The 24,136-nt window shown below is 44.7% G+C and overlaps 1 protein-coding gene across 7 annotated transcripts in view; it reads left to right on the top strand.

Annotated features, from left to right (window-relative positions):
* Positions 1 to 20,763, top strand: part of MTMR14 (myotubularin related protein 14) — a 66,248-nt gene extending 45,485 nt beyond the window's left edge. For 2 of the 7 annotated variants that reach the window (XM_040406628.1, XM_040406633.1), the window contains exons 16-19: positions 408 to 546; positions 904 to 1,101; positions 5,944 to 6,099; positions 19,288 to 20,763. In XM_040406628.1, coding sequence (XP_040262562.1) covers positions 408 to 546; positions 904 to 1,101; positions 5,944 to 6,099; positions 19,288 to 19,468 — 674 coding nt within the window. In that variant the 3' untranslated portion in view covers positions 19,469 to 20,763. Of the gene's footprint in view, positions 1 to 407; positions 547 to 903; positions 1,102 to 5,943; positions 6,100 to 6,177; positions 6,361 to 6,420; positions 6,799 to 19,287 lie in introns of those variants that run through there. The other 5 variants (XR_005774101.1, XM_040406629.1, XM_040406631.1 and 2 more) reach the window with 5 other exon arrangements.
* Positions 20,764 to 24,136: the final 3,373 nt, after the last annotated feature.

The raw sequence follows: 24,136 nt of genomic DNA, 5'->3' as shown, positions 1-24,136 counted from the left end.
CCCCATCGTTCCTCGAACCCACGTGACGTCAGGTCTTTCTGCATCCAGTGAATAGCGAGGGTTCGGGGGTCCAAGTGGATGAGGTGAGTTTTTTTTCTTCTGAAACACCCTGGTGGCCATCTTTAATGGCCAATAGATGGGTGCACTCCAGTCTATACGGACGTTAAAAACTAGCTCATTGATTACAGTGGGGTCCATCTGGTCGTGAAAATGGCCAAAATAGGACATTTCCTATTTTATGATCGCTGATATTCAGTGGCTGTTATAAAAGACGGCCACGTCAATAGCCCTTATAGCCTTTAATTGACTCTGAAAATGGCTGTGTGACGGCCGCTGTCGTGTGAATCCCTAAACGGATTGTTTTTGTGTTAATGTGTGTATAAATTGATTTTCTTCCTTTCCGCTAGAACCTCGAGATCGTGGCAGCGCCACCAGTCTAAGTAGTGACTTCTCTGTGATCACTGAAGACTCTCCCAGTGCCTTTGGAAATACAAACTGTGAATCTGTAGACCTGATAAATTTCGGGGCGCAGAGCCATGCAGTCTGGTAAGGTTTCGATTTTATTCCTAATGCTGTATTCTGTACTGAAACAGGCCTGACGGAGGTCAAAGGACGCTCTTATTGCCTCTGTTAGGTGAATGAGGGGCCTAAGACATGTGCAGTTTGCCACATTTCTATATAAATACAAAAATGTATATGGCGATCCGTACCACCCTGATGGAGGCCAAAAGGACATTCATTTGACCTCCATCAGATCTATGGCTACACCGACGCATTTGCATACACAGCCTAAGCTGTTAGAAATGTGAACGCTGGGCACTATGATCTAGTATTGTTTTTTTTCTAACCATATTATTACTTGGTGACTCGATTTGCTTCCCTCCTTTTCACCCACCATGCCAGGAAGAAGACTCATACCTCCTCCCCACAAACAGCAGTCTGGAACCGGATGTCGGAAGACCATCTTCTCCAGCCATTAGGAACTGAAGCTAAATCCTCCAGCTCCTCCTCATCCAACCACTCAGACATCTTCCTGAGAGCAGGGAGTAGCCCTCTGGAGGTGCCGCAGCGCAGGTGGGACACGTGGCGAGCCATTCCAACGTACGTGTCACTATTTTATATACAAAGGTGTTGTAATGATGATGCCTTGTATGACGTAGATGCATAGGTTTACAAAGTAAGGTATATTGGAGCATATACGAGACAGAATTAGTGACTAACCCAGCCTTGGACTTGCCCACCAGAATACAAGGGAATGTTCTTGCTGGCCACGGCTCTGATACAATATTCGATCCAGCAGAAGACGGCCCCGTTTGGAGGGGGTAGTCGGCACTAGGGTCTATTTCTTACGGGATGATTCTCAAATACCCATAGACCTTATATGTCCTTTGTGTACAATGATAGCCACAGATATATTACAGCGCAACAGCTACATTGTTTTAGTTTTATTTCACCTATTTGCAGCGCATGTCATAGATCTCCCACCGTTTACCTCCAGCGTATGGCCACATGGTGACATACATTGCCCATTGGCTCCCATTTTTAAAAATGTATACTGTGTGTATACATTTTTTGCAGGATGCTCTATGGCAGGCATGCTCCACCTGCGTCCCTCCAGCTGTTGCAAAACTACAACTCCCAGCATACCTGAACAGCCTACAGCTATCAGCCTACAGCAGGGCATTGTGGGAGTTGTAGTTTTACAACAGCTGGAGGGCCGCAGGTTGAGCATGCCTGCTCTATGGTATAACACAACAGACTATTCCATACAGCTAAAAAAAAAAAAAAAAAGGTATGCCAACGTATACCAGCCAGACAGAGGCCATAAGGAAACTTCCATGCCACTTGCAGTGTTTGACGGCACTCTACTTGTCCTTCGTATGGTAAGTCCCAGCAGAATAGCTCCTGAGTAGTATATATGTGAAGTGTCCAGGTGTTTACACAGAATATAGATATTTGGTTGTCGGATGAAATGACTTGCTACTCACTTGATATTACCACATTGTGTGTTGGTAAGGCTCTGGTCACATCACATTTAGAGCTGACATTGGACGGTTATGCTGCCAGGATCTCCTGCGGTATACCTCTGATGGAAGGCAGCAACATATTCCACGGCATAGGCAGATAGTGAGATACATAACCATAGGCACCTATTGTAAAAGTAAGAATATATACCACTTGGTTTTCTTCTTTTTATTGGGTTCCTCTTTATTGCATTGCATAGCCTACCGCATTACATCATACCGCAAAAATTTCCTCCATTGGGTAAGTGAAGTGTATAGTTACGTTTGGCTTATACACCTTGAGCTTTTTCCAGTGCATACGTCAAATATAGGCCTAAACATGATGTGAATGCGGTCTAATTGTCCATCTTAGGATTCAGTGAACCCTAATATCGTCTTGTGCCTACTGTATTTTCACTTTATACCTGGTATGCACGCTGCTGTCCACCTTCTCACATGGGTCCTTGTTGCCGATTTCCTGATCTCGAGAGCGCCTGAACAGTAGGGCAGTTTAATTAAGGGCAGTTTCACATGAGCGTGTTCAGTCTGGAAAATACAGTTTGCGTGATGGCCGTGTTTCCCGTACTGATCATGGCTCATCTGCATCACAGATCACATGCTGCTCGTGTTAAACTGATGTAAAGGAGATCCACCTGAAAAAAAAAAAAAAATCATCAAATGCATTTCAGTATACATAAAACATGAAAACCTCTTTTTAATATGGTTTTTCTAGGTTGAGATATAATGACAGGGAGTTGCAGGCCCTAAGCCTGAGGCTGCACTACTGAGACATTCCGATGAGATCAAGAGCTGTGTTATTATACAGACCCTATTTTAGCTGGTTTCTCTCTTTTGCCTATCACTGGCTTTAAAGGGTTAGTCCACTCCTTTACAATTGATTGCCTATCCGTACTTCATTGTCGGTGGTCTGACACCCTGCACACCTGCCGATCAGCTCCGGCACCAGAAGTCAGTGCCGGCTCTGCACAGTTCGGTCCATTGTGTGGTGAGTGCATCGTGTTCCTGCAGCGCTGCTTTCATTGAGTAGTGCTGCAGTAATCGGTGCCGTTCACTACACGATGGACTGGGCTTTGTAGTCCAGGCAGCGACTTCCCTCACTGGAGCTACTGCAGGACAGCTGATCCTGTGGATAGGCCATCAGTAGTAAAGTGGACACCCCATGTAAGCCTCTCCGAGCAACACTTTAGTTCTTTACTCCAATTGAGATTCGGACTGGTTTTTGTTTGCAGCCGGTGTCACGTAGAGGCAGTAACATTGTAATCTGCTTACATAACACATCATTACCGGAGCACATGTTCCTGCTATGGCTTATACTACAGTGTGACCCTGCAGCTGTCTGACGCTGAATCCTGATTTTACGGCCAGTTAGTCTTTGTATTTCCAGCTCCCTCCACGCTGCGCTCGGCTCCCCAGTGGCGATCCTGCGGCATGAGCGGATAGAGAAAGCAGCGAGTTGGCGTGTGTTTTAGTAATGGCAGGTGCGGTGGTGGTGCGGCCCCGGCTGCAGCTCTCCACGCGTCCCCTATTCCCAGATTAGCAGAGACGCTGAAGGCTGACCTCATTTTGCAGCGGTGTGTTGATTTTCTGATCCACAGGAATATTTTACTAGAATATTAGGCGAAAATATAAATATCTGCTGTGTGAATTTATTGAATGCATGTGTTTAGTTTTCATTTTAAAGGGGCCCTGTCCCCTCTCCTGACTTGTCTCTTTTAGTACATAATTGTATTCCCCAAAAGTGATCACCTATGGAGCATCTTTCCTTATCCCACGATGCTGTGCCGTTCATCTGTTATTATTCCTGGAAATGTAATGAATAAATTGACAACTTGGTGTTGGGGGGGGGGTCGTCCCTGCGCTATCTGACACTGTCCAATGAGAGCTGGCGGTATCTGACTGTGTGGGAACACGCCCCTTTGACAACTGTCCAATGAGAGCTGGCGGTATCTGACTGTGTGGGAACACGCCCCTTTGACAACTGTCCAATGAGAGCTGGCGGTATCTGACTGTGTGGGAACACGCCCCTTTGACAACTGTCCAATGAGAGCTGGCGGTATCTGACTGTGTGGGAACACGCCCCTTTGACAACTGTCCAATGAGAGCTGACGGTATCTGACTGTGTGGGAACGCGCCCCTTTGACAAGAGCAACTGTTAGACTCAATTTATTGATACGTTTCTAGGAGGAACAACAGAGGAACAGCGCAGAGCAATGATAAAACATGCTTCAGAATTGTATTTAATAGGCAACACAGGTGTTTACTAAAACAGACATGTCAGGACAGGTGACGGGTCTTCTTTAAATTGCATACTTTGCTGGCACCCATGCCCAATGCCAGCCTTTCCATGATTATATAAGAATTATTTAGAGCATAGGTAGTTATAATTGAACATGTGACTACATAAATATTCGTAATGTCTTAGGGAAAAATGGCATCTTCCTCAACTCTCTGCAGCCTGTACATTTTCAGAAACCTCCTCAGTGTACTAAAGTAAAAAAAAATAATGGAGAGGAGGGGGATGCAGCTGCAGATGCTGTGAGAGGGGAGGGGGAGCAGCTGATAAGGGACATACCATCAGCAAACGTCCTATATTGAGCTCTGCTGTCACTGTCAGTGCTGACGCTTTTGTCACCTTGCATTTGACTTACCTCGGTCCTTCTCTGCATGTGGAGACTGATGCATGTGTGTCTTACTAAAGCACATCGAAGGCTTCATGGAAAACTCTCTATACGATTCAATACAAATTGTTATATATTGCATAAAATAACTTGCCTATTACCTCCAGGAGCGAATAAGGTCGGGGGCACATATTACATAAAAAGGAAATAAATCTAGCACTTTTCTTTCTTCTTTACATAGATCATTGGGGGCTTAGCTCATTCACTTCAAGGTGCCCTTACGGCCCCAAGACATAGGAAACACTGGTCAGACTGGTGCAAAGATTGTACATTATGATCGCCATGCTTGGTAAGAAGAAATAGGACGTTATCCTGGTCAGAAACACAACCAATGGGCCACTCATGGTCCAGCTGTAAACTCGTAGGCAGCTCTTACCTGTTGGTTTGATGAGGTTTTAATGACTACCCTACCAGGGAGCGATGATAAGGAGCCACTGTCGCTCAAGTGGACTTGGCCCATCCATGTATTACGTAGATGCCCATTCATTTGAACAAGTGGAGTGTAATTTCACTTTTCCCCTGTAGTGGCCACTGTAGGGAAAAAGCATGGTCAGAGATGGCTTCTCTTATCCTAGGATCTGATCGTCAGGGGTTTCTGAAGATGGACCCACAGTGGTCACCTGCAGCCATTGATCTGCCAGGGTCTTTGAAGCCCTATTGGGCCTCTCTCAAAAAAAAATAAAAAATGTTTATAGACTAAAGATACATTTACAGTCAAATCAGTTCACATTGTACTAATCGTTTATTATTGTGCAAACCCAAAGAAATAATTTGCCTTGAAATCTTAATCATCAACTAATCATGACCCTGACTGAAGATTTTTTTTTTCTCCCTCTAAATCTTTTCCTTTCGGGCAGTGGTGTATCTTTTCTTCTTCCTATTTGAATATTTTTGCTTATGGCATCTGGTCGGGATACCTTTTAATATCTCTTAATATGGAGGCCCTAGTCATCGGCTGAGTCCTCACGCTTTGGGTGTGCTGATTTCTGCATGCACCTTGGCTTCGCAGTAGCTCCGTATTGTAAGAGAACTGTTGACCATCTCTCGGGGAGAGCAGTTCCTCGGGCCCCGCTCCTCGTGGTGGACAGCACCATCTTTAGTTCTCTTCACTGATGCAGAGTGACAAGAGCTTATGCACGCGGCATCTTCAGCGGCATGAAGGGGACAGGTCTTATTTTTTTTTCTGTTTTTAGTAGAAGAAACTCATCCCACGGTCTTCCCTTTCTCTCTCTTCGCCTCAGGTCAGCGGACCATTCCCTACCTGGATCTTCCGTCTCTACAGACTATGGCAGCTGGCAGATGGTATCGGAGGGTGGGAGTGTTCATGACCATGGTATCCTCAGCGCCGGTACCTTCCTCCCCTTCAGCTTCCCAGATGAGAAACCTAGCAGTGGCCTGTAAGTGGATCCAGAGTGTCGGCTGCTCTTCTCTTCAGTGAATGAGCTTGCTGACTGTTGTATTGCCCCATGGTATAGGTAACGGTGATCAGCTGTGGATCCTCCAACTATAGGAGGTGTCCACATTATAGATATCGAATGGTACTGAGCAGCACGAAACGTAAAAGTTCCTCCAACTCCAAGCATTGATAATCTGCATTCTACAAACAACATTATCTTGGGACGATAATCTCCTGATCCAAAAATTTCAGGGCCAGTTATAATATGAAGATATGATGTAAATTTGGGTAAGGCTGGACCTCTCTTTTTCTGTGTCCAAAGGTAAAAACTTCCCTGGGAATATCCTCATGGCAAGAAGCTTAGGAGAGGTACTGGCTATCCTTAAGGAGACCAGCTGTGTATGGAAACCTACTGGCAATGCACCATGGGAACATAATATGCAAAGACGTACGTCCCAGAGAAAGAGAACCATCTCGCTAGTGCCACCTACTGGAAATGGCTCCCTATAAGTCAAGTTTTTTTTTCGTTATTTGATCATGAAAATAGCCAAGTCATATATCCATCCACAGACAGAATCCTACTCCGTACTGACGAGGGGCAAGCACCCCGGAACAGCTGTCTGACGATGGATTTAGCTTGGCTATTTTCTTAAAGGAAAAACCCCTTTAAGAACACACACTTCCGCGCTCCATAATCAAGGTAAATAAGCGCATATTTTTATTGGAATTTTTTAAGGCAATTTATACAGATTCAATCAGGATGACCTTTATCAAACACTACAGGTGAAAACAGGTATAAATACATCAGTTTTGACATAAATGAAATAAGGTAGAAACATTTTAAGCAATGGAGAATTACAATATAGGTAGCTGATAATTGCATCAACATAATGTGTCCATCATATGCATGTCCTTATCAAAAAAGATATAATCGAGTAGTTATATAGTATACCTCGATTAACTTTATCATTTACATGTCATCAGAGGAGCTCCATTATATATATCCGCTTAATGGCCTGTCCATATAGGAATGAGTTGTATATCAATAATTACAGCATTCAAAAGTAGAAATATCTGAAAGTATAGACCAGAGGAAAATAACTATAGAAATGTTCTAGATAATACGGCATAGTAAGTGACATAAATATATAGTAAAAGATATAAGCTCAAGTCGAAGACGCATATCTGGATTTCATCGCTTATCTATTGCCATTGGTGCTGTAGAGAGAGTGAAGTTACCAATAAATTGCTAGCAGTTTGCAATGAAGGTCCAGATAAATGTTACCAGTTAGGGTTGTGTCCCTGCACTAATCAGTGCTGCCAGTGTCAGACTGCAGGGACACACACCCAACTGGTAACACCCATCAGGACCTTCATGACAAACTGCTAGCATTTCATTTGTAACTTCTAGCAGTAATAATAGAGGAATAGCACAGTATAGAGTCCTAAGAATAGATGTTCCAGATTTATCACATGGGAAATGCAAAGTGTTACTGAAACAGACTTGTCAGGACAGACGAGAGGAGGTCCTCTTTAAGGTATGTACAAGAATATAACTACTATAATACTGCCGCCTATGTACAAGAATATAACTACTATGATACTGCCTCCTATGTACAAGAATATAACTACTATAATACTGCCTCCTATGTATGAGAATATAACCACTATAATACTGCCTCCTATGTACAAGAATATAACTACTATAATACTGCCTCCTATGTACAAGAATATAACTACTATAATACTGCCTCCTATGTACAAGAATATAACTGCTATAATACTGCTCCTATGTACGAGAATATAACTACTATAATACTGCCTCCTATGTATAAGAATATAACCACTATAATACTGCTCCTATGTGCAAGAATATAACTACTATAATACTGCTCCTATGTATAAGAATATAACTACTATAATACTGCTCCTATGTACAAGAATATAACTACTATAATACTGCCTCCTATGTACAAGAATATAACTACTATAATACTGCCTCCTATGTATAAGAATATAACTACTATAATACTGCCTCCTATGCACAAGAATATAACTACTATAATACTGCTCCTATGTACGAGAATATAACTACTATAATACTGCTCCTATGTACGAGAATATAACTACTATAATACTGCTCCTATGTACGAGAATATAACTACTATAATACTGCTCCTATGTACGAGAATATAACTACTATAATACTGCTCCTATGTACAAGAATATAACTACTATAATACTGCTCCTATGTACAAGAATATAACTACTATAATACTGCTCCTATGTACAAGAATATAACTACTATAATACTGCTCCTATGTACAAGAATATAACTACTATAATACTGCTCCTATGTACAAGAATATAACTACTATAATGCTGCTCCTATGTACAAGAATATAACTACTATAATGCTGCTCCTATGTACAAGAATATAACTACTATAATACTGCCTCCTATGTACAAGAATATAACTACTATAATACTGCTCCTATGTACAAGAATATAACTACTATAATACTGCTCCTATGTACAAGAATATAACTACTATAATGCTGCTCCTATGTACAAGAATATAACTACTATAATACTGCCTCCTATGTACAAGAATATAACTACTATAATACTGCCTCCTATGTACTAGAATATAACTACTATAATACTGCTCCTATGTACAAGAATATAACTACTATAATACTGCTCCTATGTACAAGAATATAACTACTATAATACTGCCTCCTATGTACAAGAATATAACTACTATAATACTGCTCCTATGTACAAGAATATAACTACTATAATACTGCTCATATGTACAGGAATATTACTATTATAATACTGCTCCTATGCACAGGATAAGACACCAGACCCTGTCTGGAAAGCATTCTCAGGATATCAAGAGAGTTTCCAGCAGTTTACATTGTGGCGGTGCAGGAGAGGAATACATAGCGCTATAGATGCTCACATATGCATATTTCAAGCAGCTGGAGCGACCAGGGAACAGCTGCTTCTAAAAATAAAGCACCTGACATTTGACTGACTGCAGTAGAGCAATTTAGGAGAAGTGTACTTGGCTAGCAGAGTCCCCATAGACCCGGCGTTGTGTAAGTGCGGAGGCTCCACTGTAATCGCTCATGTCGGTCCACAGGGCGGTAATGCACGGTGGATGGCTCTGAACCAGCTTGTCCTTGTTATAAGTGATCGCGTGCTTTCAGGGGTTAACCCACAATAGGCTGTAGGTATACCAGATGTACGTCATATATATCCAGTGATTTACTTGTTGACAGTGACTTACTAGTCAAGACTTTATGGATATGCGTACCGTAATGGTGGCTTCTGCTGCTGTGTGGTCCATGGAGGGGCGGCTGAAACTCAGCTTCTCTATCCATGTAATAATGCATTGGGCCCCCCCGTCCCCAGAAACGGGTAACCTTAAAGGGGTCGTCTCACTTCAGTAAGTGGCATTTATCATGTAGAGAAAGTTAATACAAGGCACTTACTAATGTATTGTGATTCTCCATATTGCCTCCTTTGCTGGCTGGATTAATTTTTCCAATCACATTATACACTGCTTGTTTCCATGGTTACAGACCACCCTGCAATCCATCAGTGGTGGTCGTGCTTGCACAATATAGGAAAAAAAACACTAGCCTATGTGCGCTCCCACGTTCCCGGCCACCAGAGAGGCTGACTCTTTTTTCCTATAGTGTGCAAGCATGACCACCGCTGCTGGATTGCAGGGTGGTCTGTAACCATGGAAATGAGCAGTGTATAATGTAATGAAAAAATGGATCCAGCCAGCAAAGGAGGCAATATGGACAATCACAATACATTAGTAAGTGCCTTGTATTAACTTTCTCTACATGATAAATGCCACTTACTGAAGTGGGACAACCAGGGCATATATAATACAGAGGCAGACTACTCGGATGCCATGAGGCCTGTATAGAGTTGGTGGGCGGCATTTGTATGACCATTAGGTCTCCAGTGCAATGGGGGATCTCTCCAATGGTCATGGTTAGCGGGTGGAGGGGAAACATATGTGGGTACTTCATGCATGAGCAGAAAAAGCCAGCCAGTCAGTTTGAGCTTTGCAGCGGATCTTCCTATGGTATAGCGAGCAGTTGGGGGGGGGGGTCCAACTCCCATGTTGTGGAGGGGAGGCTCTATGGCGTTGGTCTCCCTTTGCTGCAATAATGCCCTCTACTTTTCTGGAAAGACTGCAGAGATTCAAATGTATTCAGCCACAAGTGCCATGTTGGGAAATAGGGCCTGGCATATAGTGGGCATTCGATCTGTTGAGGTCAGGGATTTGTGCAGTGAAGGTCATAAACACTTAACTCTGCCACCTTGCGTGTTCTCTTCACTAAAACCAGTGAGCCCAAACCATTAAAAAAGCATCCACAGAGATCATTACTTCTCCATGAAACTTTACTGTTGGCCTTCTGCATTTGGGAAATAAGTCTTCTAGGATCCACCAAACCAAGATGCGCTTGGCATTGTGTTATAATGCCCCAGGCTTACGTCTAGCTGCCAGATCTTGGGAACTCAATGTATATCTCTTTCAATGGTTCTTGTGCTGATGTGTCTTAAGACAGTATGATGACCCCGTTTTGATTTTTATTGATGGCCCTGTTCATCTAAATATCTCTACTAAATAACGTATTTTTCGCCCTATAAGACGCACCGGCCCATAAGACGCACCTGGGTTTTTGAGGAGGAAAATAAGAAAAAAATATTTATAACCAAAAGGTGTGCTTTTGGCGGGTTTGAACTAATGGCGGTCTGTGCATGACACTATTATGGGGGATCTGTGGATGATGCACTGTTATGGGGTGGGGGATTTGTGGATGGCACTGTTATGTGGGGGATCTGTGGATGGCATTATGATGGGGGGGTGGTCTGTGGATGGCATGATGGTGGGGGGGTCTGTGGATGGCATTATGATGGGGGGGATCTGTGGATGGCACTGTTATGGGGGGATCTGTGGATGGCACTGTTATGGGGTGGTGGATCTGTGGATGACACTGTTATATGTGTCATCCACAGATCCCCCCCCCCCCCCCCCCCCATAACAGTCCCATCCACAGATCCCCCCCCAATCATAATGCAGCGGCTAAGGGATCTGTCAGTCTCTGTGGTTGGGTAGTTTCTCCAGATATGGGGCAGCTTGTATTCCCTGTGTATGCTGTTGTATATTTCAGCTTCTGTGGGGCTCTTATGTCGTTCCTCCCGACACTGATATGTTCCCCACTTTTTCAGGCTGTACTGGTTGGTGGCTTGGTCAGGATGGATTTGAGTGAACTGTTCTGGGTGCTTCCTTTTCCTGGGGCTTCTTGGTGCGGCAAGGCCTTGTGATGGTAGGAGCTTGGACTGCTGTGATATAGATAGGCTCTGAATGATAGTGCCCTCTTCTGGACAAGGTACAATGTGCTCTGTTTGAGGTGCTCCAGTGAACCTGGAGAAGGTGTTTGCAGAATTCCAAGTGGAATATTCCTGGTGGCCCAGAATCCCACTTTGACCAGTCAGGATATGTATCCGGACCCCAGACTTCGCTGCCATACAGGATGAATGGGACGATGATGCTATCAAATATTTTAAGCCAGATGTTTACTGGTCGTTTGAGATGGTGCAGACGCCTTCTAATGGCATTGAAGGTTTTGCACGCCTTGTCTAGTGTTTCTTTAGGTTTCTTAAAGCTCCCTGACGGGCTAATTTCTTGTCCCAGGTATGTGTACCTGTAGGTTTCTGAAAGTGGACAGTTAGTTAGCAGGAAGTGAGGATGCCCGGCTGGTTTCTCTTCTGGAACACCATGATGTTGGTTTTCTTTAGATTGATAGACAAATCACATGTGGTGGTGCTGAATTTATACAGGATTTGCAGTTTTGAGACCTTTCTTAGTTGGAGACAGTAGCAGGAGGTCATCAGTATACAGCAGAAATTTCACCTCGGTGTCATGAGAGGTAAAACCTAGTACTGAGGAGGACTCCAGAGCCGCTGCCAGCTCATTGATGTATATGTTGAAGAGGTATGGACTGAGGCTGCAGCCCTGTCTGACTAATCGGCTCTGCTGGAAATAAGCTCCAATTTACCGTCACGCTGCATCTGTTCTCAGTTTAGGAGCTTCTGATGATATCATACTGTATATTTTTTCTCCTATCCCACTTTCCAGATGTTTCAGGAATAGGCCCGGGTGCCACACTGAGTCATAGGCCTTCTTAAAGTCCACAAAACAAGGCATAGATCTTTCCATGCTTTGTATTGTGGATGTGGCTCTTGATTAGGCTGTGCAGGGTGTAGATGTGCTCTGTGATGCAGTGGTCTGGACGTAGCTCTTGAGGTTATGCAGGGTGTAGATGTGCTTTGTGGTGTGGTGGTCTGGACCTGGCTCTTGATCAGGCTGTGCAGGGAGTAGATGTGGTCGATGGTGTGTTGGTCTGGTCATGACTCTTGATGAGCCTATGCTCTTGAGGGGGCTGTGCAGGGTGTAGATGTGCTCTGTGGTGTGGTGGTCGGGACCTGGCTCTTCATGAGGTTGTGCAGGGTGTAGATGTGCTCCATGATGCGGTGGTCGGAACCTGGCTCTTCATGAGGTTGTGCAGGGTGTAGATGTGCTCCATGATGCGGTGGTCTGCATGTGGCTCTTGATGAGGCTGTGCAGGGAGTAGATGTGCTTCATGATGCGGTGGTCTGAATGTGGCTCTTGATGAGGCTGTGCAGGGAGTAGATGTGCTCCATGATGCGGTGGTCTGGATGTGGCTCTTGATGAGGCTGTGCAGGGAGTAGATGTGGTCTGTGGTGCGGTGGTCTGGACATAGCTCTTTAGGAGGCTGTGCAGGGTGTAGATGTGGTCCATGGTGTGGTGGTTTGGCTTTTGCTGAGGACATTGTGCTGGGTAAGGATTTTGAGGATTCTCTTATTCAGAAAACTGTTGGAGTTCCCCCAGAGTGCTATCCCTGGATAGTTGGCTGGGTTGTACCTGTCTCCGCTGTTGTCTGTCGATCTTATCTATCTGTTTGTCTAATCTCTCTATTCTCTCTATCTCGTCTCTCTCTATCTCATCTCTCTTCTATATCTCTCTCTCAAATCAAAAAAGCTTTATTGGCAGGTCTAAAATTATACATTATTATTGCCAAAGCATGTGGAAAAAAGGGGGTTGAGAAATGGGGACATACCTGGGGTCGTCAGTGTATAGGAGTCCGTGGCATATTATGACAGGGGGGGGGTGTGGACACACCCCGGGTCAGGGTATCGGAGTCCATGGCATATCACGCTCCTCTCAGTCTGTGAGAGGCACTGATATATATTGTGCTGCTATGTCCACAGTGTTCTCTTCCTCTCCCAGCAGGATGGGCAGCTTCTCTTCCTCCTCCATGGAGCTGAAGTCTGGGCAGAGATCAGAGAGTCTCCTAAAGTGGATGTCCCTCACTGCTGAGTATTTGGGACAGTATATCAGGAAGTGGGCCTCATCCTCCACCTCCTACAGGTGGATCTATCTATCAATCAAAAAAGCTTTATTGGCAGGTCTAAATTATACATTAGTATTGCCAAAGCTTGTGGGAAATAGGGGGTTGAGAAATGGGGACACACCCAGGGTCGGTGTATAGTAGTCCGTGGAGTATCGTCTCTCTCTTTCATCTATCTTGTCTCTCCCTATCTCTCTAATCCCTCTCTATAATCTCTCTCTTTAATCTCTCTCTATTCTTTCCATCCAAGGACAGTTTATAGCAGGCATCTTATTTAACCACTTAAGGACCACAGGTTTATACCCCCCTAAAGACCAGGCCCTTTTTTACAAATCGGCACTACACTACTTTCACCGTTTATTGCTCGGTCATGCAACTTACAACCCAAATGAATTTTACCTCCTTTTCTTCTCACTAATAGAGCTTTCATTTGGTGGTATTTCATTGCTGCTGACATTTTTACTTTTTTTGTTATTAATCGAAATCTAACGATTTTTTTGCAAAAAAATGACATTTTTCACTTTCAGTTGTAAAATTTTGCAAAAAAAAACGAGATCCATATAGAAATTTTGCTCTAAATTTATAGTTCTACATGTCTTTGATAAAAAAAAAATGTTTGGGTAAAAAAAAAATGGTTTGGGTAAAAGTTATAGCGTTTACAAACTATGGTACAAAAATGTGAATTTCCGCTTTTTGAAGCAGCTCTGACTTTCTGAGCACCTGTCATGTTTCCTGAGGTTCTACAATGCCCAGACAGTACAAACACCCCACAAATGACCCCATTTCGGAAAGTACACACCCTAAGGTATTCGCTGATGGGCATAGTGAGTTCATAGAACTTTTTATTTTTTGTCACAAGTTAGCGGAAAATGATGATTTTTTTTTTTTCATACAAAGTCTCATATTCCACTAACTTGTGACAAAAAATAAAAACTTCCATGAACTCACTATGCCCATCAGCGAATACCTTGGGGTCTCTTCTTTCCAAAATGGGGTCACTTGTGGGGTAGTTATACTGCCCTGGCATTCTAGGGGCCCAAATGTGTGGTAAGGAGTTTGAAATCAAATTCTGTAAAAAATGACCTGTGAAATCCGAAAGGTGCTCTTTGGAATGTGGCCCCTTTGCCCACCTAGGCTGCAAAAAAGTGTCACACATCTGGTATCTACGTACTCAGGAGAAGTTGAGGAATGTGTTTTGGGGTGTCATTTTACATATACCCATGCTGGGTGAGATAAATATCTTGGTCAAATGCCAACTTTGTATAAAAAAATGTGAAAAGTTGTCTTTTGCCAAGATATTTCTCTCACCCAGCATGGGTATATGTAAAGGTGCTCTTTGGAATATGGGCCCCTTTGCCCACCTAGGCTGCAAAAAAGTGTCACACATGTGGTATCGCCGTATTCAGGAGAAGTTGGGGAATGTGTTTTGGGGTGTCATTTTACATATACCCTTGCTGGGTGAGAGAAATATCTTGGCAAAAGACAACTTTTCCCATTTTTTTATACAAAGTTGGCATTTGACCAAGATATTTCTCTCACCCAGCATGGGTATATGTAAAATGACACCCCAAAACACATTCCCCAACTTCTCCTGAGTACGGCGATACCAGATGTGTGACACTTTATTGCAGCCTAGATGCGCAAAGGTGCCCAAATTCCTTTTAGGAGGGCATTTTTAGACATTTGGATACCAGACTTCTTCTCACGCTTTGGGGCCCCTAGAATGCCAGGGCAGTATAAATACCCCACATGTGACCCCATTTTGGAAAGAAGACACCCCAAGGTATTCAATGAGGGGCATGGCGAGTTCATAGAAATTTTTTTTTTTTGGCACAAGTTAGCGGAAATTGATATTTTTAATTTTTTTCTTACAAAGTCTCCCGTTCCGCTAACTTGGGACAAAAATTTCAATCTTTCATGGACTCAATATGCCCCTCACGGAATACCTGGGGGTGTCTTCTTTCCGAAATGGGGTCACATGTGGGGTATTTATACTGCCCTGGCATTCTAGGGGCCCTAAAGCGTGAGAAGAAGTCTGGAATATAAATGTCTAAAATTTTTACGCATTTGGTTTCCGTGAGGGGTATGGTGAGTTCATGTGAGATTTTATTTTTTGACACAAGTTAGTGGAATATGAGACTTTGTAAGAAAAAAAAAATAATAATTCCTCTAACTTGGGCCAAAAAAATGTCTGAATGGAGCCTTACAGAGGGGTGATCAATGACAGGGGGGGTGATCAATGACAGGGGGGTGATCAGGGAGTCTATATGGGGTGATAACCACAGTCATTGATCACGCCCGTGTAAGGCTTCATTCAGACGTCCGTATGCGTTTTGCGGATCCGATCCATCTATCAGTGCATCCGTAAAAATCATGCGGACATCTGAATGGAGCTTTACAGGGGGGTAATCAATGACAGGGGGGTAATCAATGACAGGGGGGTAATCAATGACAGGGGGGTGATCAGGGAGTCTATATGGGGTGATCACCACAGTCATTGATCATGCCCCTGTAAGGCTTCATTCAGACGTCCGGATGCGTTTTGCGGATCCGATCCATCTATCAGTGGATCCGTAAAAATCATGTGGACGTCTGAATGGAGCTTTACAGGGGGGTAATCAATGACAGGGGGGTAATCAATGACAGGGGGGTGATCAGGGAGTCTATATGGGGTGATCACCACAGTCATTGATCACGCCCCTGTAAGGCTTCATTCAGACGTCCGGATGCGTTTTGCGGATCCGATCCATCTATCAGTGCATCCGTAAAAATCATGCGGACATCTGAATGGAGCTTTACAGGGGGGTGATCAATGACAAGGGTGTAATCAATGACAGGGGGGTGATCAGGGAGTCTATATGGGGTGATAACCACAGTCATTGATCACGCCCCTGTAAGGCTTCATTCAGACGTCCGGATGCGTTTTGCGGATCCGATCCATCTATCAGTGCATCCGTAAAAATCATGCGGACATCTGAATGGAGCTTTACAGGGGGGTAATCAATGACAGGGGGGTGATCACCACAGTCATTGATCATGCCCCTGTAAGGCTTCATTCAGACGTCCGGATGCGTTTTGCGGATCCGATCCATCTATCAGTGCATCCGTAAAAATCATGCGGACATCTGAATGGAGCTTTACAGGGGGGTGATCAATGACAGGGGTGTAATCAATGACAGGGGGGTGATCAGGGAGTCTATATGGGGTGATCACCACAATCATTGATCATGCCCCTGTAAGGCTTCATTCAGACGTCCGGATGCGTTTTGCGGATCCGATCCATCTATCAGTGCATCCGTAAAAATCATGCGGACATCTGAATGGAGCTTTACAGGGGGGTGATCAGGGAGTCTATATGGGGTGATCACCACAGTCATTGATCATGCCCCTGTAAGGCTTCATTCAGACGTCCAGATGCGTTTTGCGGATCCGATCCATCTATCAGTGGATCCGTAAAAATCATGCGGACGTCTGAATGGAGCTTTACAGGGGGGTAATCAATGACAGGGGGGTGATCAGGGAGTCTATATGGGGTGATCACCACAGTCATTGATCACGCCCCTGTAAGGCTTCATTCAGACGTCCGGATGCGTTTTGCGGATCCGATCCATCTATCAGTGGATCCGTAAAAATCATGCGGACGTCTGAATGGAGCTTTACAGGGGGGTGATCAATGACAGGGGGGTGATCAATGACAGGGGGGTGATCAGGGAGTCTATATGGGGTGATCAGGGGTGATCAGGGGCTAATAAGGGGTTAATAAGTGACGGGGGGGGGGTGTAGTGTAGTGTAGTGGTGCTTGGTGCTACTTTACTGAGCTACCTGTGTCCTCTGGTGGTCGATCCAAACAAAGGGGACCACCAGAGGACCAGGTAGCAGGTATATTAGACGCTGTTATCAAAACAGCGTCTAATATACCTGTTAGGGGTTAAAAAAAACACATCTCCAGCCTGCCAGCGAACGATCGCCGCTGGCAGGCTGGAGATCAACTCTCTTACCTTCCGTTCCTGTGAGCGCGCGCGCCTGTGTGCGCGCGTTCACAGGAAATCTCGGCTCACGCGAGATGACGCCTATTGGCGTTAGCGTAGCCTGGGGGAGCCGCCGCAATGACGCCTTTCGGCGTTACAGTTGCGGGAAGTCGTTAACAGCGTGTATCTTAGGATCGCTATGTGACTTGTATAATTGGAAAATAGCAGTAATATATCAGAACCGCATCTCAAGTGACTGCAGGATACGACCATTTTCTCACAATTGAGTTTTCTTACTATGATATTTTCTTGAGTCGCCCGATGTAATGTAACAGTGGGAATCTCCCGCAGCAATATTCGGGGGTCTCGTCTGTACATTCAGACCCTTCTGTATTCCTTAAAGATGAGACGCTCTTGTAATCTTCAGATTTTAGATGTCAACGCCGTTGTTTTCTGGCTCCATTAGAGATTACTTCTTCCCAAACTAAAAGTAGTTTTGGACTACATTGGACGGGAGAATAAAATTGTAAGCTCTAATTTTCTTCCTTGTCAAGCAGGCAGACCTTGTCGGTGAAGATGGCCTTTAATAACGCATATACGTCACTTACGCCTTTCAGGATGCACAGGGTCACCTATGAGAGGGCCATATAGCATTGAAACCCTAGCACTGAAACTGAAGTTGAGTAGCCTGTATACTTCTCTCTGAACTATGCGCTGTGCAATTCCTCAATTATTCTTCCTGGAAATGAATTTAAAAAATTGCCTACTGATTCATTTGGATGCACATAACTGGCTATTGAGCAGCGTTAAAGTTTGTAGGGCTACCCACCGTCGATAAGGGTAGCGGTAATACCCAGCAGTCAATGTATATGTTTTCAGGAGAAATAACAGAGCAACAGCACATCATTCAAAGAAAAGAATAGTTTTACAGGGATTTGCAACTTTAATCCGCTTTATAGTTTTATAGGGCTTTTGCTGCCGTTAATCAGTGATACCCCACAGAAGGGCTGGGCTGTGACAACCTCTTGCTCGCCTTCACTTTTATGAACAAGGCAGCATTTGGTGTCAGTAGGAATACAATCAGTTTTTGAGAATTAGGTTTACAATTGAAAATAATATGACATGTTACATATATGAGTTTGAAGGAGAAATGTACAATGGAAACTGATACTGGTGTGTCCATCAGCACACTGCTGACATCCTAAGGAGAAACCTGTAGAATTTTGATTTCAGCTCTGAGTGCAGAACACGTAACCTCAGCAAACTTTAAAGGTTATGTCCACCTTTGCAATCAATTTATTTTTTAAATTGTACCAATTAATCTAAAATGAGACATTGCAAAAATCGTGTTAATTGAAAATTCCCTACCATTTTGTATCTACATCTCCAGGGCAGATTTATGCATCTCCATGGTAACCGACAACCAACCCTGCAGCTTGCACTTTATTCCATTTGTCCCCTGCCAGAAGTTGAGAACAGATGGAAGGAAGTAAAACTGCAGCATCAGACTACACATGGTTTGTTTGTAGTCTGTTACCATGGAGATGCATAGTTTGCACAGGAACTGTAGAATCAAAACCGTAGGAAATTTTTTAATCAGACCTGTTGCAAAATTGCTTCATTCTACATTTTTTTGGTGCCTTTAGGAGATGCAAAGAATTGTTTGCAAAGGAGGATCCTTTTTTTTTTTTTTTTTGCTTTTTTTTTTTCTTTTGGTGACCGAAATATTTAGTATATGTTTCTCTCTTTCAGGCATACAACACAGACAGAGAGGGCACAACGGCTAGAAGCTGTACAGTCCATCTTTCTGTCAGCCTACAATACCACAATAGGCCTAAGAACCGTGCCGCCAAGCCCATCGGGGGCAATCAGTGGTCTTCTCGAACAGTTCGCCCGAGGCGTGGGCCTTCGAGGAGCCAGTGCTATAGTGTGATGAACTTTCCAGAAACCTGGGAATCCAGAAGCCATGATGACCTCGTTTGTGCTCTACACTGAGCCGTATAGAAGACCTGTAAGACAATCTCCAGGACTTGTTCGGTCTTCTTCTTTTAAATGTTGAGATGCTAATCAAAGGGAACGGATCTTCCAATCATAGAAATCTGATCAATCAGCGGCCAAGACGGTTTCAAGGGCTGATGAATTGTAAAGTAGCTTTTTATATCTACATTCACCTGTGTCCATTGTCACATAATCCTGAAGATTATAAGACTGTAGCTTTTTATTTATAGGAAATGGATATATTTAATCACACGACTATGATAAGACTGCATTGAAGACATAACGTGGCTCAGAAGTGCAAGTCCCAGCATGCCGTGCTAGCTGGACTCCTACTGTGCCCCTTTTTCTTAATCTATGCACCTTGCAGTTAATTACAATCTTCTCTTCTCTTTGTGATACCTAGCTCCAGATCCTCAACTCCTCTTAAGCAGCTATAGAGAAAATTCTGGCTACCTGCAGCCACCACTAGGGGGAGCTCACTGAAAAGATTACTTTTCAAGTAAGGTCCTGCTAGTGGTGACTGTAGGCAACTCAGAATTTAAAGGGGTCATCCAGCTTTTTACAAGTGAAGGCCCATGTTCAGGCTAGGCCGTCAGTATCTGATCTGCAGGGGTCTGACACACTCCACCCCTGATCATCAGCTGTTTCAGAATAGCTCCGCCTCTGGAAATACACAGCTCCATCCACTACACAGTTAGTTCCAGAGCTACACTGAAACAGCTGAACTTGGGGCTGTTGGGGCATGCTGGGAGTTGTAGTTTTGCAATAATGAAATTATTATATGTTGTCATCCAGAAAATTGTATGTGGCCAGACTGTGAACACCTTGAAGTGGTGGAGGGTGTTTAAAGGAACCCTCAGTAAGACTGATGCTCTGTGCCATACCTAGTACAGGGTCTGAGGGGGCGGAGCATGACACAGAGAGGCTCTCTGATGTTCCTTGAATCCCTTTGTCATGCTCTGCCTTTCATGCCTGGTGCATTCCTTACAGTTTTGTCCGGAGCTCCACTAGGGATCCTGGGATTTGTAGTTCAGCAGCCACAGTACAACCTCCAGCCCTTTTCTTTTGCTGCACACTATGATTGTTTTACGTCCTCCTTGTATTCCTGTGATTGATGAACAAAGTCAGGATTTATTTTTTCTATTTTACCACGTTGCTTATTTGCCTCTTGTTGTTTTTATTGGTTTCTATTTAATTCTGCAATCAGTTCAATTAAAAAAGCATATTGTTTATTTTATTTTTTTATACAGAATCCTATTCGGATTTGAAATCAGGGGCTCTAATGGCTTAAAGGGGGTGTACAGAGTTAGATAAATATGGCTGCTGACTTTCTGAAACACCTGCTGTCTCTCTTGTCCATGGGCTGTGTCTGGTATTGCAGCTCAGCCCTATTCACTTCATATATTGCAGTACCAGGAACGGCCTATAGAGAAGGGTGGCACTGTTTCAGCAAGATAGCAGCCCTGTTTTTCCAATATCAAACAGCCCTCTTAATGAACCTCAAGATTATGATCGTTGGACCTCTAGACTTTGTATGCTAATGAGGTCATGCGGTCTGAGATGTGGCCCCTCCCCTTAGCAACTGAGCAGTGCTAGGAGGGTTTAGATACGTGTAGGTGAAAGTCCACATTTTAACACTATACAAAAGTATTCACCCCCCTTCACTTTTTCCGTATTTTGTTACATTACAGCCTTAAGTTCAATGTTTTGTTAGGCCTCATGCACACGACCGTTGTGTGCACCCGTGGCCGTTGTGCCGTTTTTTTTCGCGGACCCATTGACTTTCAATGGGTCCGTGGAAAAATCGGAAAATGCACCGTTTGGCAGCCGCATCCGTGAGCCGTGTTTCCTGGCCGTGAAAAAAATATGACCTGTCCTATTTTTTTCACGGCCAACGGTTCACGGACCCATTCAAGTCAATGGGTCCGTGAAAGAACACGGATTCACACAAGATTGGCATCCGTGTCCGTGATCCGTGGCCGTAGGTTAGTTTTTATACAGACGGATCCGAAGATCCGTCTGCATAAAAGCTTTTTCAGAGATGAGTTTTCACTTCGTGAAAACTCAAATCCGACAGTATATTCTAACACAGAGGCGTTCCCATGGTGATGGGGACGCTTCAGGTTAGAATATACTAACAGAACTGTGTACATGACTGCCCCCTGCTGCCTGGCAGGTGCTGCCAGGCAGCAGGGGGCAGCCCCCCCCCCCTGTAGTTAACACATTGGTGGCCGGCCCCCCCTCCCTTGTAGTTAACTCATTGGTGGCCAGTGCGGCCCCTCCCCTGTAGTTAACTCATTGGTGGCCAGTGGGCCCCCCCCTGTAGTTAACTCATTGGTGGCCAGTGCGGCCGGCCCCCCTCCCTCCCCTGTAGTTAACTCGTTGGTGGGCAGTGGGCCCCCCCCCCCCTTCCCATGTAGTTAACTCGTTGGTGGCCAGTGGGCCTTCTCCCCTCTCTCCCCCTCCTAATTAAAATCTCCCCCCTATCATTGGTGGCAGCGGAGTGTACCGATCGGAGTCCCAGTTTAATCGCTGGGGTTCCGATCGGTGACCATGGCAACCAGGACGCTACTGCAGTCCCGATTGCCATGGTTACTTAGCAATTTGTAGAACCATGATACTTACCTGCGAGCTGCGATCTCTGCGTCCGGCCGGGAGCTCCTCCTACTGATAAGTGACAGGTCATGTCACTTACCAGTAGGAGGAGCTCCCGGCCGGACCTGTCACTTACCAGTAGGAGGAGCTCCCGGCCGGACGCAGAGATCGCAGCTCGCAGGTAAGTATCATGGTTCTACAAATTGCTAAGTAACCATGGCAACCGGGACTGCAGTAGCGTCCTGGTTGCCATGGTTACCGATCGGAGCCCCAGCGATTAAACTGGGACTCCGATCGGTACACTCCGCTGCCACCAATGATAGGGGGGAGATTTTAATTAGGAGGGGGAGGGAGGGGAGAAGGCCCACTGGCCACCAACGAGTTAACTACATGGGAAGGGAGGGGGGGGGGCCCACTGCCCACCAACGAGTTAACTACAGGGGATGGAGGGGGGCCGGCCGCACTGGCCACCAAGGAGTTAACTGGAGGGGAGGGGCCGCACTGGCCACCAATGAGTTAACTACAGGGGAGGGGGGGGCCCGGCCACCAATGTGTTAACTACAGGCAGCAGGGGGCAGTCATGTACACAGTTCTTTTAGTATATTCTAACCTGAAGCGTCCCCATCACCATGGGAACGCCTCTGTGTTAGAATATACTGTCGGATTTGAGTTTCACGATGTAACTCAAATCCGACAGTATATTCTAACATAGAGGCGTTCCCATGGTGATGGGGACGCTTCAAGTTAAAATATACCATCGGATTGGAGAAAACTCCGATCTGATGGTGTAAAAGGGACTCCTGACTTTACATTGAAAGTCAATGGGGGACGGATCCGTTTGAAATGGCACCATATTGTGTCAACGTCAAACGGATCCGTCCCCATTGACTTGCATTGTAATTCAGGACGGATCCGTTTGGCTCTGCACGGCCAGGCGGACACCAAAACGACTTTTTTTTCATGTCCGTGGATCCTCCAAAAATCAAGGAAGACCCACGGACGAAAAAACGGTCACGGATCATGGCAAAACGGAACCCCGTTTTGCGGACCGCAAAAAAATACGGTCGTGTGCATGAGGCCTTATTCTGAATTGTATGTGATGGATCAGAACACAATAGTCTGTCGGTGAAGTGAAATGAGGAAAAAATGTATAAATATAACTATTGTTTAGAAGTAGAAAACAGAAAATTGTCATGTGCGTATGTATTCACCCCCCTTGTTAGGAAGCCCATAGAAAGCTCTGGTGCAACCAATTACCTTCAGAAGTCACATAATTAGTGACATGATGTCACCTGTGTGCAATCTCAGTGTCACATCATCTGTCATTACATATACACACCTTTTTTTTTAAAGGCCCCAGAGGCCACACCAAAGCAAGAGGCAACACTAACCAAACACTGCCATGAAGACCAAGGAACTCTCCAAACAAGTAAGGGACAATGTTGTTGAGAAGTACAAGTCAGGGTTAGGTTATAAAAAAAATATCAAAGAAAACGCTATGTCTGGCGCAAACCCAACACATCACATCACCCAAAGAACACCATCCCCACAGTAAGACATGGTGGTGGCAGCAGCATCATACTGGGGGGACTGGGAAACTGGTCAGAGTGGAGGGAGAGATGGATGGTGCTCAATATTCTTGAGCAAAACCTGCACCACTCTGTGCGTGATCTGAGGCTAGGACGGAGGCTCACCTTCCAGCAGGACAATGACCCCAAACACACGGCTAAAGCAACACTTGACTGGTTTAAGGGGAAACATGTAAATGTGTTATAATGGCCGAGTCACAGCCCGGATCTCAATCCAATAGATAGTCTGTGGTCAGACGTAAAGATTGCTGTTCACAAGCGCAAACATCCAACCTGAAGGAGCTGGAGCAGTTCTGCAAGAAGGAACGGGCAAAAATCCCAGCGGTAAGATGTGGCAACTGCTCCTAGAGACTTATCCAAAGCGACTTGGAGCTGTGATTGCTGCAAAAGGCGGCTCTACAAAGTACTGACTTTAGGGG

This window comes from Bufo bufo, chromosome 9, assembly GCF_905171765.1.
Source record: "Bufo bufo chromosome 9, aBufBuf1.1, whole genome shotgun sequence".
Lineage (NCBI taxonomy): Eukaryota > Metazoa > Chordata > Amphibia > Anura > Bufonidae > Bufo > Bufo bufo.
Note: the sequence above shows the minus strand (reverse complement) of the source record. Positions and strands in the feature narration are given on the sequence as shown.